Source organism: Lissotriton vulgaris, chromosome 1_2 (genome assembly GCF_964263255.1).
Source record: "Lissotriton vulgaris chromosome 1_2, aLisVul1.2, whole genome shotgun sequence".
NCBI classification, from domain to species: Eukaryota; Metazoa; Chordata; class Amphibia; order Caudata; family Salamandridae; genus Lissotriton; species Lissotriton vulgaris.
Genome location: NC_141686.1, coordinates 323,755,424 through 323,777,477, shown reverse-complemented (window position 1 = coordinate 323,777,477; position 22,054 = coordinate 323,755,424). Strand labels below are relative to the sequence as shown.

General features: G+C 49.4%; 1 protein-coding gene across 12 annotated transcripts in view; it reads right to left on the bottom strand.

The window, feature by feature from the left end:
• The window catches only part of CTNND1 (catenin delta 1), a 246,753-nt gene that overhangs the window by 89,997 nt on the left and 134,702 nt on the right, over positions 1-22,054 (bottom strand). For 5 of the 12 annotated variants that reach the window (XM_086953387.1, XM_086953390.1, XM_086953382.1 and 2 more), the window contains exons 3-5: positions 6,886-7,015; positions 4,344-4,613; positions 1,058-1,129 (exon numbers count right to left, since the gene is read on the bottom strand). In XM_086953387.1, coding sequence (XP_086809513.1) covers positions 1,058-1,129; positions 4,344-4,535 — 264 coding nt within the window. In that variant the 5' untranslated portion in view covers positions 4,536-4,613; positions 6,886-7,015. Of the gene's footprint in view, positions 1-1,057; positions 1,130-4,343; positions 4,617-6,885; positions 7,016-22,054 lie in introns of all 12 variants that reach the window. The other 7 variants (XM_086953384.1, XM_086953388.1, XM_086953391.1 and 4 more) reach the window with 3 other exon arrangements.

The window sequence follows — 22,054 nt, the reverse complement described above, 5'->3', positions numbered from 1 at the left end:
AGACTAGCCACACTCTAGCACCAGACTAGCCACACTCTAGCACCAGACTAGCCACACTCTAGCACCAGACTAGCCACACTCTAGCACCAGATTAGCCACACTCTAGCACCAGATTAGCCACACTCTAGCACCAGACTAGCCACACTCTAGCACCAGACTAGCCACACTCTAGCACCAGACTAGCCACACTCTAGCACCAGACTAGCCACACTCTAGCACCAGACTAGCCACACTCTAGCACCAGACTAGCCACACTCTAGCACCAGACTAGCCACACTCTAGCACCAGATTAGCCACACTCTAGCACCAGATTAGCCACACTCTAGCACCAGATTAGCCACACACTAGCACCAGATTAGCCACACTCTAGCACCAGATTAGCCACACTCTAGCACCAGATTAGCCCCACTTGGTGCTGTTGAGCGACAAGGAGCAAAGATCAGCAGATTTAGAAGTTCAAAATGTTTCATTATTTCTACATAACAGAATGACCAGATATTTTTGGAACTTCAGTTTAATGCATTTTATTTAGATCAACAGCACACTTGTGGATTTAAAAGAAATCCTTTCTGCAAAAGAGCCGGACAGGTTTTCCGAATGCAACATTCCTCGTGCCTCACCCTGCTTTAGCCATATTTGGTGCTCCTTTCAACTTAACTTTTGGGGTTGAATTTGCATTTCAATGGGCTGTGCTGCTCCCCATCACTTCCGGTCTCTCTGCCATGCGGTTCTCTTCGAGCGCTCAATCAGTGCTACCACAAAACCAAGCCGAGTGCAAGTCAAAGGTGCCCCATGCCCTGCAGGGGTGACGTCTTTGCACATCAGTGGCTACCCAAACGCATTTTCTGTGTTTTGGTCAAGTTTTGCTTCCATTGAACTAACTGGACAAACACACATGCAGTATGGATGAGCCGGACGAAAAGACCTAATGTGTAGAATCGTTCGAAAGCTAAATCGATAGAGAATCTGTTTCTATCTGGCAGCTTTCTTAACCTGATTTAACACAACAGCCACAAACACCTCTGCCACCACTCAGGACACTCCTGCCGGCACTCACCTGCGGTCCGTTTAATTTCCGCTCTTGGTATTTCGGTCTCTCTACCTCCACATCGCCCACCAGACGCCCGTTCTGAAAAGAAAAAACAAAACAAAAAGAGGATTCTTAAATCTTACATGGGCAAAGATGTTAATGTGAAACACCACAAGTGTAAAGACAGTGAGAACACTGGATCCAGAGTCAACAAGGGACTGTTAAAACATGAATGAGCGTTGGTGACAAGGAAGAAGCGTGAAGGGATACAGAGGAGTGTGACGGTACGGTACGCAGAGGAGCGTGACAATACGGTGAGTAGCTTGACTGTATGGTACGCAGATGAGCGTGACGGTACGGTACGCAGAGGAGCGGGATGGTACTGTACGCAGAGGAACGCAATGGTACGGTACGCAGAGGAGCGGGATGGTACGGTACGCAGAGGAACGCAATGGTACGGTACGCAGAGGAACGAAATGGTACGGTACGCAGAGGAGCTGGACGGTACGCCAAATAGGGAAAGCAAAGTCTGCTGTCTGCCATGGCAATGTGAAGGAAAGCAAGACCTGGCACATGGGATATGAGAGGAAGGAAATGGAGGGCTCTGAAAGTTCAAAAGATTAACAATTTGAGGAAGCAGCAGGAAGTAACTAAACAGAATTTCATACATACATGATGAAACTTGTGCTTTTGCCTTCCAAACTGCGAGCCCCCTTCATATTTGGGGCACGGCCAGAAAAAAAAGCAAAGGCTACGAAAGTGGGATTGCGAACAGGCATGCAAGGTTCATGCATGAAGCCGCTACTCCCACCCCTTCACGATTTGCCTCATGGGTCACGAGCAAGAAGATCACAGTGGTTTAAACATGGATGGGTTGACAGCAGAGGTTCAGGACTTCTATTCCCAGCATGGGCCTAAAGCAGAAAAGAGACACGGAGGATCGGATGCACCAATGCCTGGTCAGAAGAGTATGCATTCCACAACCGCACGGGCCACACAGCCCATATGTACTTGAGTTCAGGAGCAAAGTTGTTGGACAGTCCAAGAGGCTGTCTAACAGAGGAGACAAACATAGCTGGCTGGATCTTGGTGTGCACGAGTCACTTATCGGAAGCCCAGGATGAGTAACAGGAGATGAAGGAGACAAAGGGTGCTTTAGGATTGGAACCCAACATGAAGAATCCCTCCATTGGCGACAAGTGCCAGGGGATACCCACTGATGCACTTAGACGCCATCAGGTACAATTTCTGGTACCTCAAAGTTTCTGGCCATGCCTAAATTCCACCAGTAGCTATGATTTTTTGGGTGATGGCACCCACCTCAGTAACCCCCATTTCATGAGTAATCAAGAATACAATAGCACTATTCAGGTGTTTTACTAGTATTTCCGCCTCCATTGATACAAGTACATGTTTAGCATGTATGACTACACCACTTCCCTGATTAGAAAGTGTATATCCTATTGCCGCAACATGTTTTGGAAAGGTTTTCACCCTATTTTGAGGGGTAGCCGTTGCTACTGGCAGTTTTTCTCCCCAACATTGAACAGCTCTCTGGATCAGAAGAGACATACGAATAGACAGAACAATTTTGCTATTGACAAGGTGCTCCCCTCCCAATGGTCTCTCCAGCTCAGACAGTATGCTTGAATGTGGACAAGTCTCTGCAGCACAAGGGGCGAATATCTCTCCCCCATCTCCCCACCCCCTCAGGCTCCTTCATGCTTGGGTCAGAACCAGAGTATCCCATCAGTTCGTAGAGAGTGGATGAGTTCTTGACTCTTTATGTCGCTGACTCAAACAGGAGAACTTCGGGGTACTATAAGAAGGGAGGACACTCCAAGACATCATTTGCCCCAACACTGCAGCTAGCGATTAATCTGCCTGGAGTATGTGGCGGCATTTTATGTGGTACCTTTCAAATGAAAGTCTCAAAGACAGAGACCATTATTGTTACAAGCACGCTCTTATGCCCTGGTAGGTGCAGGAATAATAGTGGTGGGGAGGGATGTTTACCTTGTGTGCAGTTATGAAAGATTGGGGTAGCACCTGCGCTGTCCGTGCTTGCTAGTTCCTCTTTACTGAACCAACATCTGCTGGATATTATTTTACCTTCCAGTTGCCTTCAGTGAACACCAACCACTTTTAGGTGGTCAGAAGCACAGCAAGGGCACAGCCATCTCCCAGGGGCCTCTTCTCATCAGATGACCACTCCAGACTGGATGAACTTTTGCACCCACAGATTCATTCCAGACCTCCTTCAGAGAATGCACTGCCAAAAGAACCACTTCATCAAGGAAGATATTTTTCATGTGTCGATAAGAAAAATATTGACCAGTATTTTTCATGTGTCGATAAGAAAAATATTGACCAGTATACCAGAACAGGCCCATGGCATGGTAGGGAGTTATGCTGGGGACCCTCTTCCCACTCTTCGAGAAAGCGAATACAGCATGTCCCAGTGGAGTGCACTGGATGAATGAGTCCTCTGCCAGTGGAAGAGCGCGTCCTCGGAGAGTGGAGCATTGTTGAGGACAGAGGGACATGCCATCCATCTTCAGGCACCAAGAGGAGGATGCAACAGGGAGCAGAGGTCAGAGTTGGAACACAGGTCTGATATCATTTGATGCAAAGATCTTTCCTTTGCATCATCTATGCTTGGGTTGGAGAAAGGTAACCTAGAGTGACGGCAAACATCTGCGAGAACATAACTGCCTACAACAGACCACTCTTTGGAGAAAAGCCTACACCGTTCTACAGCACAAAAACAAACATGAAATCCAGGGATAAGTTCTGAATGACCATGCAAGAGCCTTTGGCCACATTACTCTATAGGTAGTGTCACTCACGTCACCGTCCACACTATCAGAAAAATCCCATGTTGTGCTGAAAACAGTCCGGAGTGAATGTAAAGACACCAGCCGAAAGGAGATTGCAGGAAGGATAGACGAGAAAAGAAAGGAGTGAAGCGGATGTGTTTTGGACAGGAAGAGAGAAGGCGCTCAGTAAGCCGTGCACACATTTTTTTGTTTGACTCCAGGGCAGCATGACTTCACTCACCAGATGACTCAGTGCGTGGAGTCTTACACATACCTGTTCATCAGACAAACACCATAAACAGAAGCCATGCACAGTTTCTCCCTCCCTAGTAGGCATGCCCCTTCTCGCCCACAAAGAGGACTCCCAGGCTCTGCACCGACCTGCAAAGCACACTGCTCCGACCAGGGGCAACCAAGACCATCCTCTGCTCCAAACACCCTCTGCTGCCCATTTCCCTCCAGGACCATGGGAGGGCAGGAGAGGAAAGCGTTACCTGCTGCCGGCGGGTCAGGGTGCCATTGGCCATGGGGGCCCCGTCCTGTGGGGTGACCCGCACCCGCTCCAGCTGGGCGGAGACATGGCGCCGCTCCTCCTCCAGCGCCCGCGTCAGCTTCTCAAACTGCGCCTCTTGCTCCTTCACGGAGGCCAGGATGCTAGCCGTCGATTCCACCTCCGAGTCATCCATCCCGCGCAAAGAACTGGGGAGGGGGTCTGCGCCCCACTAGGGGGTTTGGATAGGTTAGGGAAGATGAGGGAGAGGGAGCTGCTGGAAGAGAAAAAGGAGACAGAAGAGGGGATATTCCCCAGCACCAGTTAGAGACAGCAGAGAGTCAATCAGAAGAAGCAACATGGTACTAGCGGGGAGAAGAAAGGGAGCAGCAGCTACACGTCCAGGAAGAGACCACCACCAGCAACCATCCCAAGTCCTTACCTCAACTCAACCCTCAGACTTGAAGCATGCACCAGCCGCAAACCCAGGAACCCAAAGACTGGATCGGGCTTGGACGCGCCCTGGTCCCAAGACCTCTGGTGGTGCCCATGGAAGCCAAAAGGTCTCACTCAAACCTCAAGCCTCACACAGATGGGCTCGTCGACACTTAGATGCTCATTCAGGGAGGTTCTTTTCTAGCTGCTTCAAACATGCCGCATGCAGTGTTCAATAATTAAAATTAAGCGGCTACTGGTCTACAAAGGGCAGCTTCACACTGGGACTTTCCAACACATGGCCAAGAAGAGGCAGTGCAGGCTAGGACAGGTGAGCTCTGCTGTGACCAGGGGGCTTGCAAGTTCAGGGATCAACCTTTTGGTGGCGTATGTCACACTGGCCAAAGATAGATAGCGTGGGCTCTTCACTTCGAAGGCCCCACTTTGCCCACTCATAGCTCTGAGGAAGAGTCCCACAACAGAACAATCCGATGGCACGTGCCTGAAGTAGGGACGGTCAGTTGGACAGACTGAGGCGGACACACCACAGATAGTTGTGCATTTAAAGGACTGCCCTGTCTGCCTTCGCTATGAAAGTCTGTCCCACAGAGCCAGCAGCTTCCCCTTCCGGCTCCACCGGAGGAAGCTGGTACCAGGGTATGCTTCAGAGCACAATGGGTAGGTAACTACATACTTCTTCTCTGCCCACCCCAAAGGAACTGCTTGCAGACCACACTTTAGGTCAGATAATATGGGGAGGGGGTGAAGGACACCGGCCCACAGGTGACCTTTCCAGGTCTCTACAGAAATTCTAATTACTTATAAGGGGACAAGGCTTGCCTCCATCGCAAACAGATACGTTTGGAGGGTCAAGCTAAGGGTTGCCTGTCAGACTGAATTGCCATGCTCAAATGTGTGGGTGTTTACAGGAGTTCAACAGATTATTGGGGTGAGAAAACATTTTGAACAAAAATCGACTGTTAATCAGTGGGTCAGTTTACACACAGCAATTGTTCTAATTCGGTCAATGAAAGAGGGGACTTCCGACTGCAGGCTAAAGGGGTCTCAGAAGCCTCGAGCACCACCACAGTCAACGGGGCTCAGTCGGGCGAGGACAACAAAGCTCTCACAAGAAAGACCTAGAGTCTAAAGAAGGCCTCCACAAAACGCACGAGGAGTATCCGCCGCCCAAAACCCTAATCTTACTATTAAAGCAGCTCCCGGTGCTGTGGGAATGTTACTCTGCCTCAGTGCTCGGTTCTTTCAGCTCCTGTCCCTCAAACAGCACTCCATTAATGCTGTCCATGTGTGGGGGAAGCTTGTCCATCCCCAATACCTTACCACTGGGGTGGGCGGATCACCTCCCGGTGCAGACGCGGACCAATGGGGAGCAGACCCCAGGGAGGACAACATCACAACACCGCCCCCGACACCACCCCCGAGGAACCCAGACCCGAAAAGGGATACGTAACACAACATACCTTTCCTGAGAGACCCATACCCAGAGAAGGATACATCACACATCGGACCACCCTGAGTAACCCAAACCCGAAGAGGGATAAGTCACATACTGGACTCTCCCTGCAGGGCCCATTCCCAGAGAGGGCTACATTACACACTCACTCCCTAGAGATGGTAATGTCACATTGCACTGCTAGTAGGGCAGTCTCAGATGGCCATCCCTCACCTCACCACCCCCCCACCCCCTACCCCAAAACTAATGGAATTAAGCCCTGGAGGACACACACAGTCACTCATCCACCCAGCCAGCCAGCCAGCCATCCCTCCTTCCTTCCTTCCACCTTCAACACATGGAGACCATCCTAAAGCAAGGGGCCCAAAGCCCACATCTCCTCCTATGCTCATCAAAAACTCCAATCCACCCATCACCCCACAGTGCAGGTAGCAAGTGAATTCTGACACCGGCACACCCTTGAAACTGGCATTCAGTGACTCAATGGCCAGGAAAAGTCTCCCCTCCCCCACAGAGAGGTTTCCTTTCTGGGTGGTCCCCTCAATGACCTGTGAACCACAGGCAAACAAGAGAATAAAACACCCTCAAGAGAAGGCATTTCACTTGGAAAATAAACGAAATAACTGGTAATACACACCTGGAGCGTCTGCAGCTGGCAAGAGGGTGGTTCACCTGGCTAAAGACAGAGCAGGCTACGTCGAGGTGCAAAGAGCCATGAGTAGGACAGGGTCCCAGCCACCAACCAAGAAGCAGAAGAGAGCAGAGGGCTGCACAGACAGGGAACAGAAGAGGACATCAGTGAGAGCTGCACAGTCAGGACCAAGGGGCGCAGAGCTACAGGGGTGAGGACGCCGGCGGAGCCAGCCGAGCAACCTCGCGCAAGGGGCAGGAGCGCTGCGCAAACTGTGCATCTGATGCAATATGGCGCTTAACCCACGATGGCAGGAAACTGCGCAGTAGATACAAATCCACCGAACTTTGTTTGTGGCGAGACACCAAGTATAACATCTACAAACATGCCCCCAACATCAAGGCACAAGAACACATTAAAAACAATCATGGTGCTCAAGAGACCAGAGTTATCTTCCAGTTAACCAGTTACAAAGGATTACCACACACACGTTTTTGGACCTATTAACTGTTGAAGAAAGAATACCTCAAGATTTGGATCCTGAAACGGAATATTGGTGTTTAACGAGGTCCATCTGTTTCGGCCACTATTACTAACAAATCGAGCCTTATTTTGTAAAATCTCTAAACACAAAAAGTGGAACAGATCCAAGTTCTCTCCCACGCTCAGGCCAAGGCCTCAGACCTACTCTTGATTCCCTCACCAGCCCCATCTCCTTCCGTAGACGTGCCCAGGCCAAGTGACCGCTCTCCTAACCCCTCTTCACCTCGCACTTCGCATAAATTCTGTAGGTTGCGCCGGCATAAGAACCCACATGCTGAGGTGAATGGTAAGGCGAACACTCCAGGTTGCTGGGTTTCAAAGCACTTGTAGAAGCTGGTGCTATCGGTATGTGGAGTTCAGCAGAGGGGAAGGAGCTTGGCGGATCCCTGGTCTGACCTCACCAGAGCCAAATCCTTAACCATCAACTTGTTGAAGGACAAATACTGGTGTGAGAAGGACAGGAGTCGCAGAGTTTGGACCCTGGACCGCTCGCTACCGTACCTAGAAGGACCCTCTGTGCTCTGACCACTGTACAGACCGAACCTACCGGTAAAACGTCACAATCTTGAGCTTAAATTCTAGTTGAGTACATTACCCACCGAAGAGACCTTTTGGAAAAACATTTCATCGGATGCTTTGTGAAACTGCACTTTTTGGGGTACAGATAGAATTGAGCATTTTATGATTTTCAGCTCCCAAAAAGCATCCATTTGCAAAAGAAGCCTGGTGCCCCTCTTTAAGGAGCATCACGTTATGGACGATACTAGTGCCGCTGTCCTGTGCTCCAGGAACGACAATGAATCAATGTACAGACGTCTTACACCGAGCCTGCTGGAGAACCATACATTGGAGCAAGTACTTGTCTGAATTGCAGTTTAAATAGTAATGCATTTATGTAATATTAGCTCTTATGTATGATGGTATTATTAATGTGCTGCTAGTGTTTCCAAGACTTGTCTGCCTGTTTATCGCGCCTTTTTACCTGAAAACAATAAAGAATGTACGGCTCCTGTAAAAGCTGGTGCCCACTGGTCCGCGTGCTACAACTGGGTAAAGTGAAAGTGTACACTGCCTGAAGCCGAGGCGCTTCAATTACCAGCTTCCTCCGAGATAGTCCGAAACCTAGCATGGCACCCGAAGCATCCTTGTGGGACAACGGGGGAATATAGGCCTTTTTTTCCGCATTCTTTTACAACGCATGCCATAACGCGGTCCACCACAGGTAACTCCAGCTATCCACCTGGAGGCGAGAAGGAAACTCCAAGCATCTCGTGGGACAGCAAATAACCCCAGCTATCCACCTGGACGAGATATGGGAACTCCATGGATCCCTTGAGGGACCACGGATAACCTCAGCTATCCATTTGGAGGTGAGATGGGAACTCCAAGCATCCCCAGTGGGAATGGAAAGATCATTTGTATAGCGCGGTAGCTAGCCTGAGGCGTCCTAGCGCTGCAAGTAAACGAGTGTGGATGGGAGGTAGGGGCCTAGTCTTAGTTGGTAAACAGCAGGGTTTTTAGCTTTTTGCGAAAAGTCAGTAGATTAGGTTCAGATCGCAGGTGGAAGGGAGTTCCAGAGTTTGGCCGAGTTCTAGGAGAATGAGCGCCCCCCGCATCTGGCTCTTGATCCTGGGTACTGTGACAAGGAAGGAGGAAGCTGACCTGAGCGGTCTGTCGGGGTGGTAGGGGGTGATTGATGGTGGCACAAGTTTTCCAGAAGGGCGATACAAAGGCTCTTGAATGAAATTATTTCCCTAACTGGAAGCCAATGCAGATTAAGTCCGGTTTTAACAGGAAGACGGCGGGGGATCTGCAGGAAGGTTCGTGCTGCACAGTTAAGGGTGACCTGGAGGTTGTTTAGGGTGGCTTGGGGGGCTCCTAGATAGAGGTCATTCCCAAACTCTAGGCGAGACAGTAGGAGGCCCTGAATCCTGATCTTCCGGACCTTACAGGGTAGTAAAGGAAGGATTTTCCGGATAAGCCTAAGTATACCGAAGCAGGTGGCGGAGAGTTTAGTTGCTTGGTGATCAAAATGAAGACTTATCCAGCCAAATACCCAGGCTCTTGATTGTATCCTTGGGTCTGGGGCAGGTCCAAGACAGAAGGCCACAGGGAGTCAATAGTGGGGGGAGGGGGGTTACCTAAGAGCATCAGCTCAGTCTTGTCTCCGTTTAATTTGAGACACGACGATGTCATCCATGAGATCCCAGATTCTAAACAGACCCTCGGATTATTGGGCTCAGTGTGAGGTTGATTTAGGGCCACCCCTAGCTGAGTATTGTCCGCGTAAGTGATGATTTTTATCCCGAAAGGGCAGACATTCTCAGCTAGGGGGCTCATGTACATATTAAAGAGCGTAGGGCTCAGAGAGGAGCCCTGCGGCACACCGCAGCCAAAAGGCGCCCTCAAAGACTTGGATGGAGCGATCCGACAAGAAGGGCTCAAACCATGTGATTGCTTACGTTGAGACTCCTCGAGTGATAAGTCTGTGTAGTAAGATGTTATGATTTACCGTGTGGAAGGCGGCACTTAGGTCAAGGAGGATAATAGCTGCAGTGCCTCCTTGATCCATGATCTTCCTTGCCTCCTCTTTCACCGCAACGAGGGCAGTCTCAGTCCCATGCATGGGTTGGAATCCTGTCTGGGAGGGGTCGAGCAGGTGGTTGCTCTCTAGGAACTCAGTCAGAATCTTATTGACATGTTTTTCAGCGACCTTGCTTAGCCAGGGGAGTAGGGAGATTGGTCAGTAGCTCCCTGGGTTGTTTGGGTCTAAGTTGGGCTTTTTAAGGAGGGCTTTGACCATGGCTCGTTTCCAGGCGGGCGGGACGGTCCCAGTGGCCAGAGAGGCATTGACCAGATCGAGAATGGTGGGTAAGATGTGTGTGATTGCTGTCAGCAGAGTGCGCGGTGGTGCTGGGTCGTTAAGGGAACCGGATTTCACCTGGTGCATAATGGATTGTAGTGTGGTAGAGTCAAGAGGGGGTCGAATTTAGAGTGTTGCAGGGGGGGTGGGGCCCTAGCTCCGGTGGTTTGATGGGTTAAGTGGGGATCGGAGTGTGGGAAAAGGAGGAATAGATGGTTTGTATCTTATTGTAAAAGATCTCTGCTAGGTCATTACAGCGCGGTTGGGCGTTAAGGGGATCTTGAGGTTTTTCTGGGAGTTTAATAAGGGTTTTTGCAATTTGGTAGATTTCCTTGGGCTTGTAAGCCACTGCTTTGATATTTTTTTTGAAGAAGGCCGCTTGGGCGTTTTTTCTTATTGCGGCTCTATATGTGGATTTGCTTAGGGGTGAGTAGTCCAGACGCCACTTCCTCTCCAGTTTTTTGCACTGGTGTTTTTCTCGTAGGTCCTGGGAGTACCAGGGGGCAGTCTTGGTGCTGCGCTTGTATTCGGTGCATTTTATGGGAAGTACAAGATCTAGTGAGTTTGAGATCCATCTATTATTATAGTTTTCATTGGCTAGGATAGGGTCAGTTTTGCATGGTGGTCTGGATATTCCAAGAGTCGCTGCCCATTCGGTCTGAGGTAGTTTTGACCAGTTGCGTTCCCTCCAAGTGACTATGGTGGAAGAGGGGTGGTCGCCTAACCCCAGCTTCCACCTGGACGAGACATGGGAACTCCAAGGATCCCTCAGATAAACCCAGCTTACTCTGGGAGGTGAAGTGGGACCTGCAGGCATCCCCATTGGGACCACGGATAAACCCAACTTACACTGGGAGGTGAGATGGGAACTGCAGGCATCCCCATTGGGACCACGGATAAACCCAGCTTACACTGGGAGGTGAGGTGGGACCTGCAGGCATCCCCATTGGGACCACGGATAAACCCAGCTTACACTGGGAGGTGAGATGGGAACTGCAGGCATCCCCATTGGGACCACAGAAAAACCCAACTTACACTGGGAGGTGAGATGGGAACTGCAGGCATCCCCATTGGGACCACAGATAAACCCAGCTTACACTGGGAGGTGAGATGGGAACTGCAGGCATCCCCATTGGGACCACAGATAAACCCAGCTTACACTGGGAGGTGAGATGGGAACTGAAGGCATCCCCATTGGGACCACAGATAAACCCAGCTTACACTGGGAGGTGAGATGGGAACTGCAGGCATCCCCATTGGGACCACGGATAAACCCAGCTTACACTGGGAGGTGAGATGGGAACTGCAGGCATCCCCATTGGGACCATGGATAAACCCAGCTTACACTGGGAGGTGAGGTGGGACCTGCAGGCATCCCCATTGGGACCATGGATAAACCCAGCTTACACTGGGAGGTGAGATGGGAACTGCAGGCATCCCCATTGGGACCACAGATAAACCCAGCTTACACTGGGAGGTGAGATGGGAACTGCAGGCATCCCCATTGGGACCACGGATAAACCCAGCTTACACTGGGAGGTGAGATGGGAACTGCAGGCATCCCCATTGGGACCCCAGATAAACCCAGCTTACACTGGGAGGTGAGATGGGAACTGCAGGCATCCCCATTGGGACCACGGATAAACCCAGCTTACACTGGGAGGTGAGATGGGAACTGCAGGCATCCCCATTGGGACCATGGATAAACCCAGCTTACACTGGGAGGTGAGGTGGGACCTGCAGGCATCCCCATTGGGACCATGGATAAACCCAGCTTACACTGGGAGGTGAGATGGGAACTGCAGGTATCCCCATTGGGACCACGGATAAACCCAGCTGGAAGTGAGATGGGAACTCCAAGGACACCATATGCAATTCAATGGATAAACACCCGGCCCCTACTACGGGACCATGGATCAGCACTCTGGTATCCTAGGTGGGATTCTGGTTTAACACCGGCTCCTGGCTGGCTCACACAGCATCCACCAGTCTGGTGACCCCTCACCGTCCATCCCGTAGTCCACAACGACCACCTTACAGCAGCCCTGTGTACATAGGGGCTAGGCATGGATGTGTACGCATCCATGTCCATAACCGACCCCGGCGCAGACACCCCATCGGACCTCCAGCTCCTTCCGCAGACTGCCACAACCCATCAACCAGCCCCTCCAGAAGCCAAGTACCAGCCAATGAAGGGGACTGCTTACTGGTCACCCCTCCCCTTTTAACAGGCAACATTCTGGCCAATGAAAGGGACTCCTCACCAGCCACCCCCCTCGCACTACATGTAGCAGAAATCTGACACCTGACCTGAATCTGTACCAGTCGATCCTGGGTTCTCGCGAAAAAAGGGGGAGTTTACACGTCCTGTGGGTGGGGACAACATTTTTGTGAAGCCGCACACTTCCCTTTCAGTGGCCACCTCTTCTTAGACAGCGCGTAAACAACTTCAGTACTTCTGGCTTCAAGGCACTAGATTACAAAACTAAAATGAACTCACCAAAAACTATTCCCTAACTGTAGCGCCTGAACCTCGCACTTCAATTCATTTATGTACTGATAAAACCGCAATATTGCGGACAAACAGATCTTACATTTAATACAATGGTTAAAAAATACTCTTTACATTCAAAAAACTTTTTAAATTAAAAATTCTGTAAACTTCTGTTGGAGATAGAGGAATTAAAGTTGGAGCCTTGGCTAAATAGTGAATTAAATCAATCTTTTAAACACAGACGCCCTGGGAAATTAATTCTGGACACAAACAGAACATGATTCAGGTCCCGGGGATAAACCTCACAAAACGTGCAAAATAAAACTGAAAACGGTCCGCGAAGATCACACGTGGTTAGAAGAGACAGCGTTTGTTCACTTGTCGGAGTCCCCGAGACATGGGAGTAACAGAGCAGCTCTCACGTCAGCAACAAACCATAACAGCTTCTTAATGAGGGAGGGAGGGAGGAGCTTTTTGGAAGACTTGCTCAGGTGCTAGTCCTATAAGGTATATTTTATACATAACATATATAGCACCTATAGGCTTCAATGTCATTCTTCATTGCTCAGCTCAATTTTTTACCAGGTTTAGAAAATGTAAGATGTGTGATCCTTTCTTAATGATCCGTGAGGTTCAAAAGCAGAAGCCAATTATATAGATAGGAAAACTTCTTTTTTTCCCTAGAATTTTAAATACTTTGTCTAAACCCTCCGTTCCTTTGGCTTCCAACCAACAAATAATGCTTAAAATTCAAATTCTACGCGAAAACAACTTCCAAATATTTATAAGATGGTACAACCCAGGCTATCCACTGGAAGGTGAGATGGGAACTCCATGGATCCCTTGAGGGACTTTAGATAACCCCAGCTATCCATTTGGAGGAGAGATGGGAACTCCAAGCATCCTTTGCGGACCACAGCTAACCCAAGCTGGAGGTGAGATGGGAACTACAAGGATCTGTTGTGGGACTACAGATAACCCCAGCTATCCATCTGGAGTGAAGATGGGAACTCCAAGGACACCATATGGAATTCAATGCTTAAACTCCTGGTCCCTTCTGCAGAACCATGGGTCGGCACTGGGATCACAGGTGGGATGCCGATTGAACATTGGCTCCTGGCTGGCTCACACAGCATCCACCAGTTTGGGGACCCCTCGCCTTCTATCCCGAGCCCACAAAGAGCACCTTGTAGTAGCAGGCCCAGTGCACCTAGGGGATAGACATGGATGGGTACCCATCCATGTACACACCCGACCCCTGCGCAGATACTCCATCCAACCACCAGCTCCTTCCGGAGACTGCCATAACTCGTCAACCAGCCCCTCCTGAGGCAATGCACCAGCCAATGAAAGAGACTCCTTACTGGTCACCCCCCCTCATACAACATTCAGGCGAATTAAAGGGACTAGTCACCCATCACACCCACTCCACAGGCAATGTACTGGTGGCCAATTAATGGTTCAAAAGCAGAAGCCAATTATATAAATAGTAAAACTGTTCTGTGTGGCGGAGGGGGGGGGGGAGGGGTTGGGGCAGTAGTTCTGGGTTTTGTACTTTCAAACTGTATCTGAAGTGATTTGATTTTTCCTAGAATTTTAAATACTTTTATTACACCCTCCACTCCTTTGTCTTCCAATCGACAACGCTTAAAATTCAAATCCTACGCGAAAACAACTTCCAAATATTTATAAAATGGTACATTTAGTATCTCTGTACAGAAAATATACTAAAACCTGCTTAACATGAGTTACAGCAAAAAGGATATTTGTTTTCATTTTCCACATTCCTTTTCAAGTAATGTTCGTAAACACATTTACGCAGTGGTTTACCCTCCGTAAAAGCAGATATGTGTTTGATAAATTAGGATGTCGGTAGCATGAAGAATCAAAGTAATAGCTTTCTTTGCGAGGCTTGGGCCAAATGTATGAACGCCAGATAAGACAGTGGGCAAATCAAATTTATTTTAAAAAAAATCGAGGGTGGGTGGGCTATAAAAAAAAAAAACGTTTTAATCCATTTTGAGTAGTAATTTGAGAGCCACAATTACAAGCCAGCAGGACTTTCGTCCGAGTAAATTGGGCTCAATCTGTAATCCTGCTAGTCTTTGCCACGGGATGTTTCGGTCTACATTCGCACATGCAGTAGAAAGTCAACAAAAGCGGCAGAGACTTGCTGCCTTTTCATAGAACTGATTTTTATTTTTTTATTTTGCGACTAAGACCAGGGCAGGCTTTAATGTCCCACTGGTGTCTGGAAATGCAATCTGCCTGTATATTTCTTAGGTCGCGCCTGTCAGACAGGACAAGCAGTCTCGCCACAAAAGAGCCACGGTGAGATCACAGCTCTCCCGTCGCCTACCATAGGTTGGCTGTCTTGTCATTCATCTACTTCTTATTCAATGGCTTTGCTTGTCCCTCCCCTGGAGCAGCCCCTCTTGACCTACTGGGATTGGCTGGCTTCTATACTTCCACTACTGACTTTTAGGGACTGTTTTTTTTCTTCTTAATTATTCCATGAGTGTGCATGTGTTTGAGCTCTCTCCTTTGTGTGCTCCCCTCCCAAATACATGCCGTCACTGATCCTCAAAGCTTGTCTGCTTCCCCCACCCCCATGCTGTGTTGCTTTCTCACCTGGGCACTTCTACCACGCTTCCTAGCTGCTCTCATTCGTTTACCGCTTTCCCCAACCTCAAACTCACTCCTTTATTGCTGCAGCCTGTTTAATTTTTTTTGGAGGGAGGCTTTTGGGTATGGGGTAGGAATAAAGCAGCAAATTGCTGCCAGACACTTATATTGAAAAGAGATCTTCCGCACCACCTTTTTCAAGATATTTTTTATTTTTAAACTGACTTATCGGAAATCAGTAAATAGAAGAAAAAAAAAATAGGACCTCTGAGTCATTTTGCCCGAGCATGCAAAGACCTAATCGCCTACAAAATTACATGGTCACATCATTGTGTTTTTATTTTTGTACACCATTGTCAAAAGGTATTGGCAAAACCAACAGGTCCCAAAAGGGTGACCTATTGGTTTTGCCAGAGCTCATTCCCGAACTGGACTAATTCTGCTGCTTTTTCAGGATTCAGTTATTTCACCTTGTTCAAAGAAGAAGGTAAAAACACAGGAGTGTCGAAAAATTGCCCCACGTTGCTGGATCTTGTTTTAGACATAGTATAGACATAGTCGAGGGCACCTGATCGCTGTGCTCGCTTATTCATTCACTTGCTCACTCATTCCTCCATCCATCCATCCATCTATACATACATACATCTATTTGTGCGCCTAGAAGATCATTCATTCATTCATGCAGCAGTGAGTCTGGTTCCGGTCCTAGTTTATGCTTTAGCTTCTCAATCTATGACTGAGCAGTCCTCCTGCGTTCCCAAGAACCTGGTTTCTCATTCACTGATTCATTCATTCACTCTCAGCCATCTGTGCGCCTGGTTCCTGCGTTCGAGAAGCCACTTCGCATTCCTTCAACAGTGATCCTGGTTCCGGCTCTTTTCTATCCTCCAGCTCCACGTTCATTCATTCGTCTGTCCATCCATAAGCTCTGTGCCTACGCTCCCGAGAAGATTTCCCATTCATGGTTTCATCCATTCATACGTCCATGTGCCTGGTTCCATCGCTCCCTAGAAACCAGTTTCCCATTTGTTGCTTCTTTCACTCATCCATCAGTGCGCCTTGTTCCTGCACTCATTAGAAGGCAGTTTCCCATTTGTGACTACATTCACTCATCCACTAGTGTCATTTATACACAAATTCATCCATCCAACAGTGCACCTAGTTTTTGTGCTTCCAAGAGCAAGTTTTCAATTAACTGTTTCATTCAGCTGCTGGCCTGTGACCAGCGGATGGGAGTTACCGGGATGGTATTATAGTGGATTACCTCCTTCATGGAAAATCGGTCTCAAAAAGTCCAACTAAGGTAATGTATGTCTAGACAGGGTGTCCTACGTTTGGGGGTCACACAAGGATCAGCGCTGTCCCCCTTGCTATTCAATATTTATCTCCAGGCGCTGGTGGAAGCACTGGCAAAATAAAACTGCCAGGTATTCAACTACGCTGATGACACCCAGCTAATTGTCAGAGTTAATAACTGTCCCCAAACACAGCTCAACGTCAAGATCTTCTGTCTCACCATGAACTGGATGACCTCTAATTCACTGAAAGTGAACCTGGATAAGACAGAGGTGCTGGCTCTAACCAGATACAGGTTTCTGGCCCCAAGAGCTCAGTAAGACCCAAGTACCAGTTGTAAAGAGCCTTGGGATCAAATAAGACACCAAACGAACTTTAAGCAATCAGGTGTCAGCGGTAGTGGGGAGCTGCACAAGTTTGTTGCGGCAACTCCGAAACCTTGGTACCCTGCGGTCTTCCTCTACCATACACACCTTTGTGACGGCCCTAATACTGTCACGTTTGGACTATGGCAACGCAGTACACACAGGGCTCCCTAACAAACTTCTGGGGAAACTCCAGGTGGTTCAAATGATCCAGCTAGGCTGATTTTTAAATTACCAAGAAGAGCACATGCTACCCCACTGCTAAAACAGTTACACTGGCTCCCTATCAAGCAGAGGGTCAGGTTCAAATGTCTGTTATTGCGCATAAAGCTAAACATGGAGTGGCGCCCAAATATATCAAACATCGCCTGAAGCCCTATGTGCCTAGAAGCCACCTCCGGTCATCTGAGGCCAGCCAGCTGGCCTGCCCGTGCTTTAACAGAAATACTTTGGGGGGGATGGGCTTTTTCAGTCGTCATCCCCCCAGATCTGGAATAAGCTTCCGGACAATATGCATAGGGAACCCCTGTTACTTCAGTTTAGGAAAAAACTGAAAACCATCTGTTTACTGAGGCATTCGACTAAATTCTCCTTCAGTGCGCGGATTACACTTGGGACCAAGGGACTCTGGTCCACGCTACTAGCACCTAGAGACCTTTGGTGATTGGCGCTCTATAAATATAATCTAACAAGAACAATTCACTTACTTATCTATAAGTGCAACTCGTTCCTGTGCACCCTAGACGCCGGTTTCCTACTTACTGTTTCATTCATTTACTCATCAATCCATCCGTGTCCCTAGTTCCCGGGCTACCTAGAAGCATCTTTCCCATTCACTGTTTCACTCACTCACCCTTCCATCCATCCATCCATCCATCTACCAGTGTCGCTGGTTCCTGAACTCTCTAGGAGCCTGTTTCCCATTCACTCACTCATTGATCCATCAGTGCACCTGGTTCCAGTGCTCCCTAAAGGTCAGCTTCACACAGCTGCTTCCAAGCCCTCCCTGCTTAGAGGCTCTACCGAACAAGGACTTGGAAGGGCTACAGGTTGGGAGTTCATTCACTTATCCACCATTGTGCCTGGTTCATGTGCTGCCTAGGAGCCTTTCCCACTCATCCATCCATCCATGTGCCTGGTTCCTGCACTCCCTCTGAGCCTATTTTCCCATTCACTCACTCATCCATGGTCCACCCCACCAAGGCTTGTAAGGGCTGCAGGTTGTGAGTTCATTCGCTCATCCACCAGTACGCCTTGTTCCTGTGCTCCCTAGGAGCCTGTTTCCCATTCACTCACCCATCAATGTGCCTAGGTCCAACACTCCAAAGAAGCCAACGCTTCCCACAGTTGCTTCCAAGCCCTCCCTGCCCGGAGGCTCCACCGCACCAGGCCTTGGAAGGGCTGCAGGTTGTGAGTGCGTGTCTGCAACAAGTCACTGCTCGACTGGGGAAAGCAGTTTCGATCAGGCCGCCCCCCAGGGGCGAAAGGGTGGGGAGGGGCGACGGGCAGACATGTGTTCCAGCCTGTCCCTTCTCAAGGGACAAGGCCAGAGGTGAACAAGCTTCACTGAATGATTCCTTCATGTGGCAGTGCTAAAAAGACCAGCACTGGCCAAACCAACAGTTTTGTATACTGAAAGCCCAGGACGATGCAGCAGTACAAGTCTCTCCCAGCCGTGCAAGAGTCACCCCCCCTCCCCCCCCACAAACACACCTACCCCCACCCACACAAGGGCTCAAGCACAATAAACAGTAAAAAACTGAGCTGCAGAACTGCCAGAGACAGTCGAGGGCTCAAGCACACCCAACAGGCAAATCCCAGGCATCAGCAATACAGGGTGTAAACGCACCCAAACACACATGAACACCATGCAGCTACAGTGCAGGTACACAGGTACACACACACACACACACACTCGTGAACTCCATGCAACTCAAGCATACAGACAGCTACAGCTAAACGCCCAAGAGAGTGGAACACAGAGTGGACCACCACCCGAGAAGGTGGGAGGGGGGCAGCAGAGTGGGCCACTGCTCGAGAAGGTGGGAGGGGCAAGTGGGCCACCGCGCGAGAAGGTGGGGGGGGGCGCGGCAGAGTTGGCTACAGCCCGAGAAGGTTGGTGGGGGCAGAGTTGGCTACAGCCCGAGAAGGTTGGTGGGGGGCAGAGTTGGCTACCGCCCGAGAAAGTTGGTGGGGGGCAGAGTTGGCTACCGCCCGAGAAAGTTGGTGGGGGGCAGAGAAGGCCACCACCCGAGAAGGTTGGGGGGCAGAGTAGGCCACCGCCCGAGAAGGTTGGGAGAGGGCAGAGCAGGCCACCGCCCGAGAAGGTTGGCGGGGGGCAGAGTAGGTCACTGCCCGAGAAGGTGAGGGGGGTGGTGGAGCAGAGTGGGCCACCGCCCGAGAAGTTGGGGAGGAGCATAGAGGGCCACAGCCCAACAGGTGGCAAAGGGTTACAAACTACTACAGCCCCAGGCGAGGGGTTAACGACCACTACAGCCCAAGGAGATGCTGGGGGTACAGCTAAACGCCCAAGAGAGTGGAACACAGAGTGGACCACCACCCGAGAAGGTGGGGGTGGGGGGGGGGGGGGAGGGCAGCAGAGTGGGCCACTGCTCGAGAAGGTGGGAGGGGCAAGTGGGCCACCGCACGAGAAGGTGGGGGGGGGGGGCGGCAGAGGTGGCTACAGCCCGAGAAGGTTGGTGGGGGCAGAGTTGGCTACAGCCCGAGAAGGTTGGTGGGGGGCAGAGTTGGCTACCGCCCGAGAAAGTTGGTGGGGGGCAGAGTTGGCTACCGCCCGAGAAAGTTGGTGGGGGGCAGAGAAGGCCACCACCCGAGAAGGTTGGGGGGGCAGAGTAGGCCACCGCCCGAGAAGGTTGGCGGGGGCAGAGTAGGTCACTGCCCGAGAAGGTGAGGGGGGGGTGGTGGAGCAGAGTGGGCCACCGCCCGAGAAGTTGGGGAGGAGCATAGAGGGCCACAGCCCAACAGGTGGCAAAGGGTTACAAACTACAACAGCCCCAGGCGAGGGGTTAACGACCACTACAGCCCAAGGAGATGCTGGGGGTACAGTACAGACTAAGGCGAGGATGGTAGAGGAGTACAAAAATGCTATACACTAAGAGGGGTCCGGCTGTAGGGTACAGAATGGTATAGATTAAGAGGCAAGAAGGGGACAGACTTGTCCAGGTGTCAACTTCTCCAGAGATACACTGAAGGAGAAAACGAAAAGACTGAGGTAACAAGCATTTACAATGCAACGGTCTCGCCTTTGCAAAAGTTAGCGCTTTTGGCATTGTAAATGACAAATGTTTTATTTATGTGTTGGTTTTGGAAACAGATAAATAAATGGCATTGTCATGAGCAGTAGAGAGTGAGTAGTAGAGAGTGAGTAGTAGAGAGAGTAGTAGAGAGAGTAGTAGTGAGTAGTAGAGAGAGTAGTAGTGAGTAGTAGAGAGTGAGTAGAGAGTAGTAAGTGAGTAGTAGAGTGTGTAGTAGAGAGTAGTGAGTGTGTAGTAGAGAGTAGTGAGTGTGTAGTAGAGAGTAGTGAGTGTGTAGTAGAGTGTGTAGTAGAGTGTGTAGTAGAGAGTGTGTAGTAGAGAGTGTGTAGTAGAGTCAGCAGTAGAGACTAGTGAGTGTGTAGTAAAGTGGTGAGTGTGTAGTAGAGTGGTGAGTGTGTAGTAGAGTGGTGAGTGTAGTAGAGTGGTGAGTGTAGTAGAGTGTGTAGTAGAGTGTGTAGGAGAATGTGTAGTAGGGAGTGTAGTAGAGTGTGTAGTAGAGAGTGTGTAGTAGAGAGTAGTGAGTGTGTAGTAGAGAGTGTGTAATACAGAATGTGAAGTAGAGAGATTGAAGTAGAGAGATTGAAGTAGAGAGATTGAGGTAGAGAGATTGAATTAGAGAGATTGAGGTAGAGAGATTGAAGAAGAGAGTGTGGAGTAGAGAGTGTGGAGTAGAGTGTGGAGTAGAGAGTGTGGAGTAGAGAGTGGAGAGTCTGTAGTAGAGTGTAGTAGAAAGTAGTGAGTGTGTAGTAGAGAATGTGTAGTAGAGTAGTAGAGGGTGTGTAGTAGAGGGTGTGTAGTAGAGGGTGTGTAGTAGAGGGTGTGTAGTAGAGGGTGTGTAGTAGAGGGTGTGTAGTAGAGTGTGTGTAGTAGAGTGTGTGTAGTAGAGTGTGTAGTAGAGTGTGTAGTAGAGTGTAGTAGAGTGTGTAGTGTAGAGTGTGTAGTGTAGAGTGTGTAGTAGAGAGTGTGTAGTAGAGAGTGTGTAGTAGAGAGTGTGTAATGTAGAGTGTGTAATGTAGAGTGTGTAATGTAGAGTGTGTAATGTAGTGTGTAATGTAGAGTGTGTAGTAGAGTGTGTAGTAGAGTGTGTAGTAGAGTGTGTAGTAGAGTGTGTAGTAGAGTGTGTAGTAGAGAGTGTAGTAAGTAGTGACTGTAGTAGATAGTGTGTAGTAGAGAGTGTCTAGTATAGAGTGTGTCGAAGAGAGTAGTGGCTGTAGTAGTGAGTGTGTAGTAGAGAGTAGTGACTGTAGTAGAGAGTGTGTAGTAGTGTGTAGTAGAGAGTAGTGACTGTAGTAGAGTGTGTAGTACAGTGTGTAGTAGAGAGTAGTGACTGTAGTAGATAGTGTGTAGTAGAGAGTGTCTAGTATAGAGTGTGTCGAAGAGAGTAGTGGCTGTAGTAGTGAGTGTGTAGTGAGTGTGTAGTAGAGAGTAGTGACTGTAGTAGAGAGTGTGTAGTAGTGTGTAGTAGAGAGTAGTGACTGTAGTAGAGTGTGTAGTACAGTGTGTAGTAGAGAGTAGCGACTGTAGTAGAGAGTGTGTAGTAGAGTGTGTAGTAGAGTGTGTAGTAGAGAGTAGAGTGCGTAGCAGAGAGTAGTGACTGTAGTAGAGAGTGTGTAGTAGAGTGTGTAGTAGAGAGTGTGTAGTAGAGTGTAGTAGAGAGTAGAGTGCGTAGCAGAGAGTAGTGACTGTAGTAGAGAGTGTGTAGCAGAATGTGTAG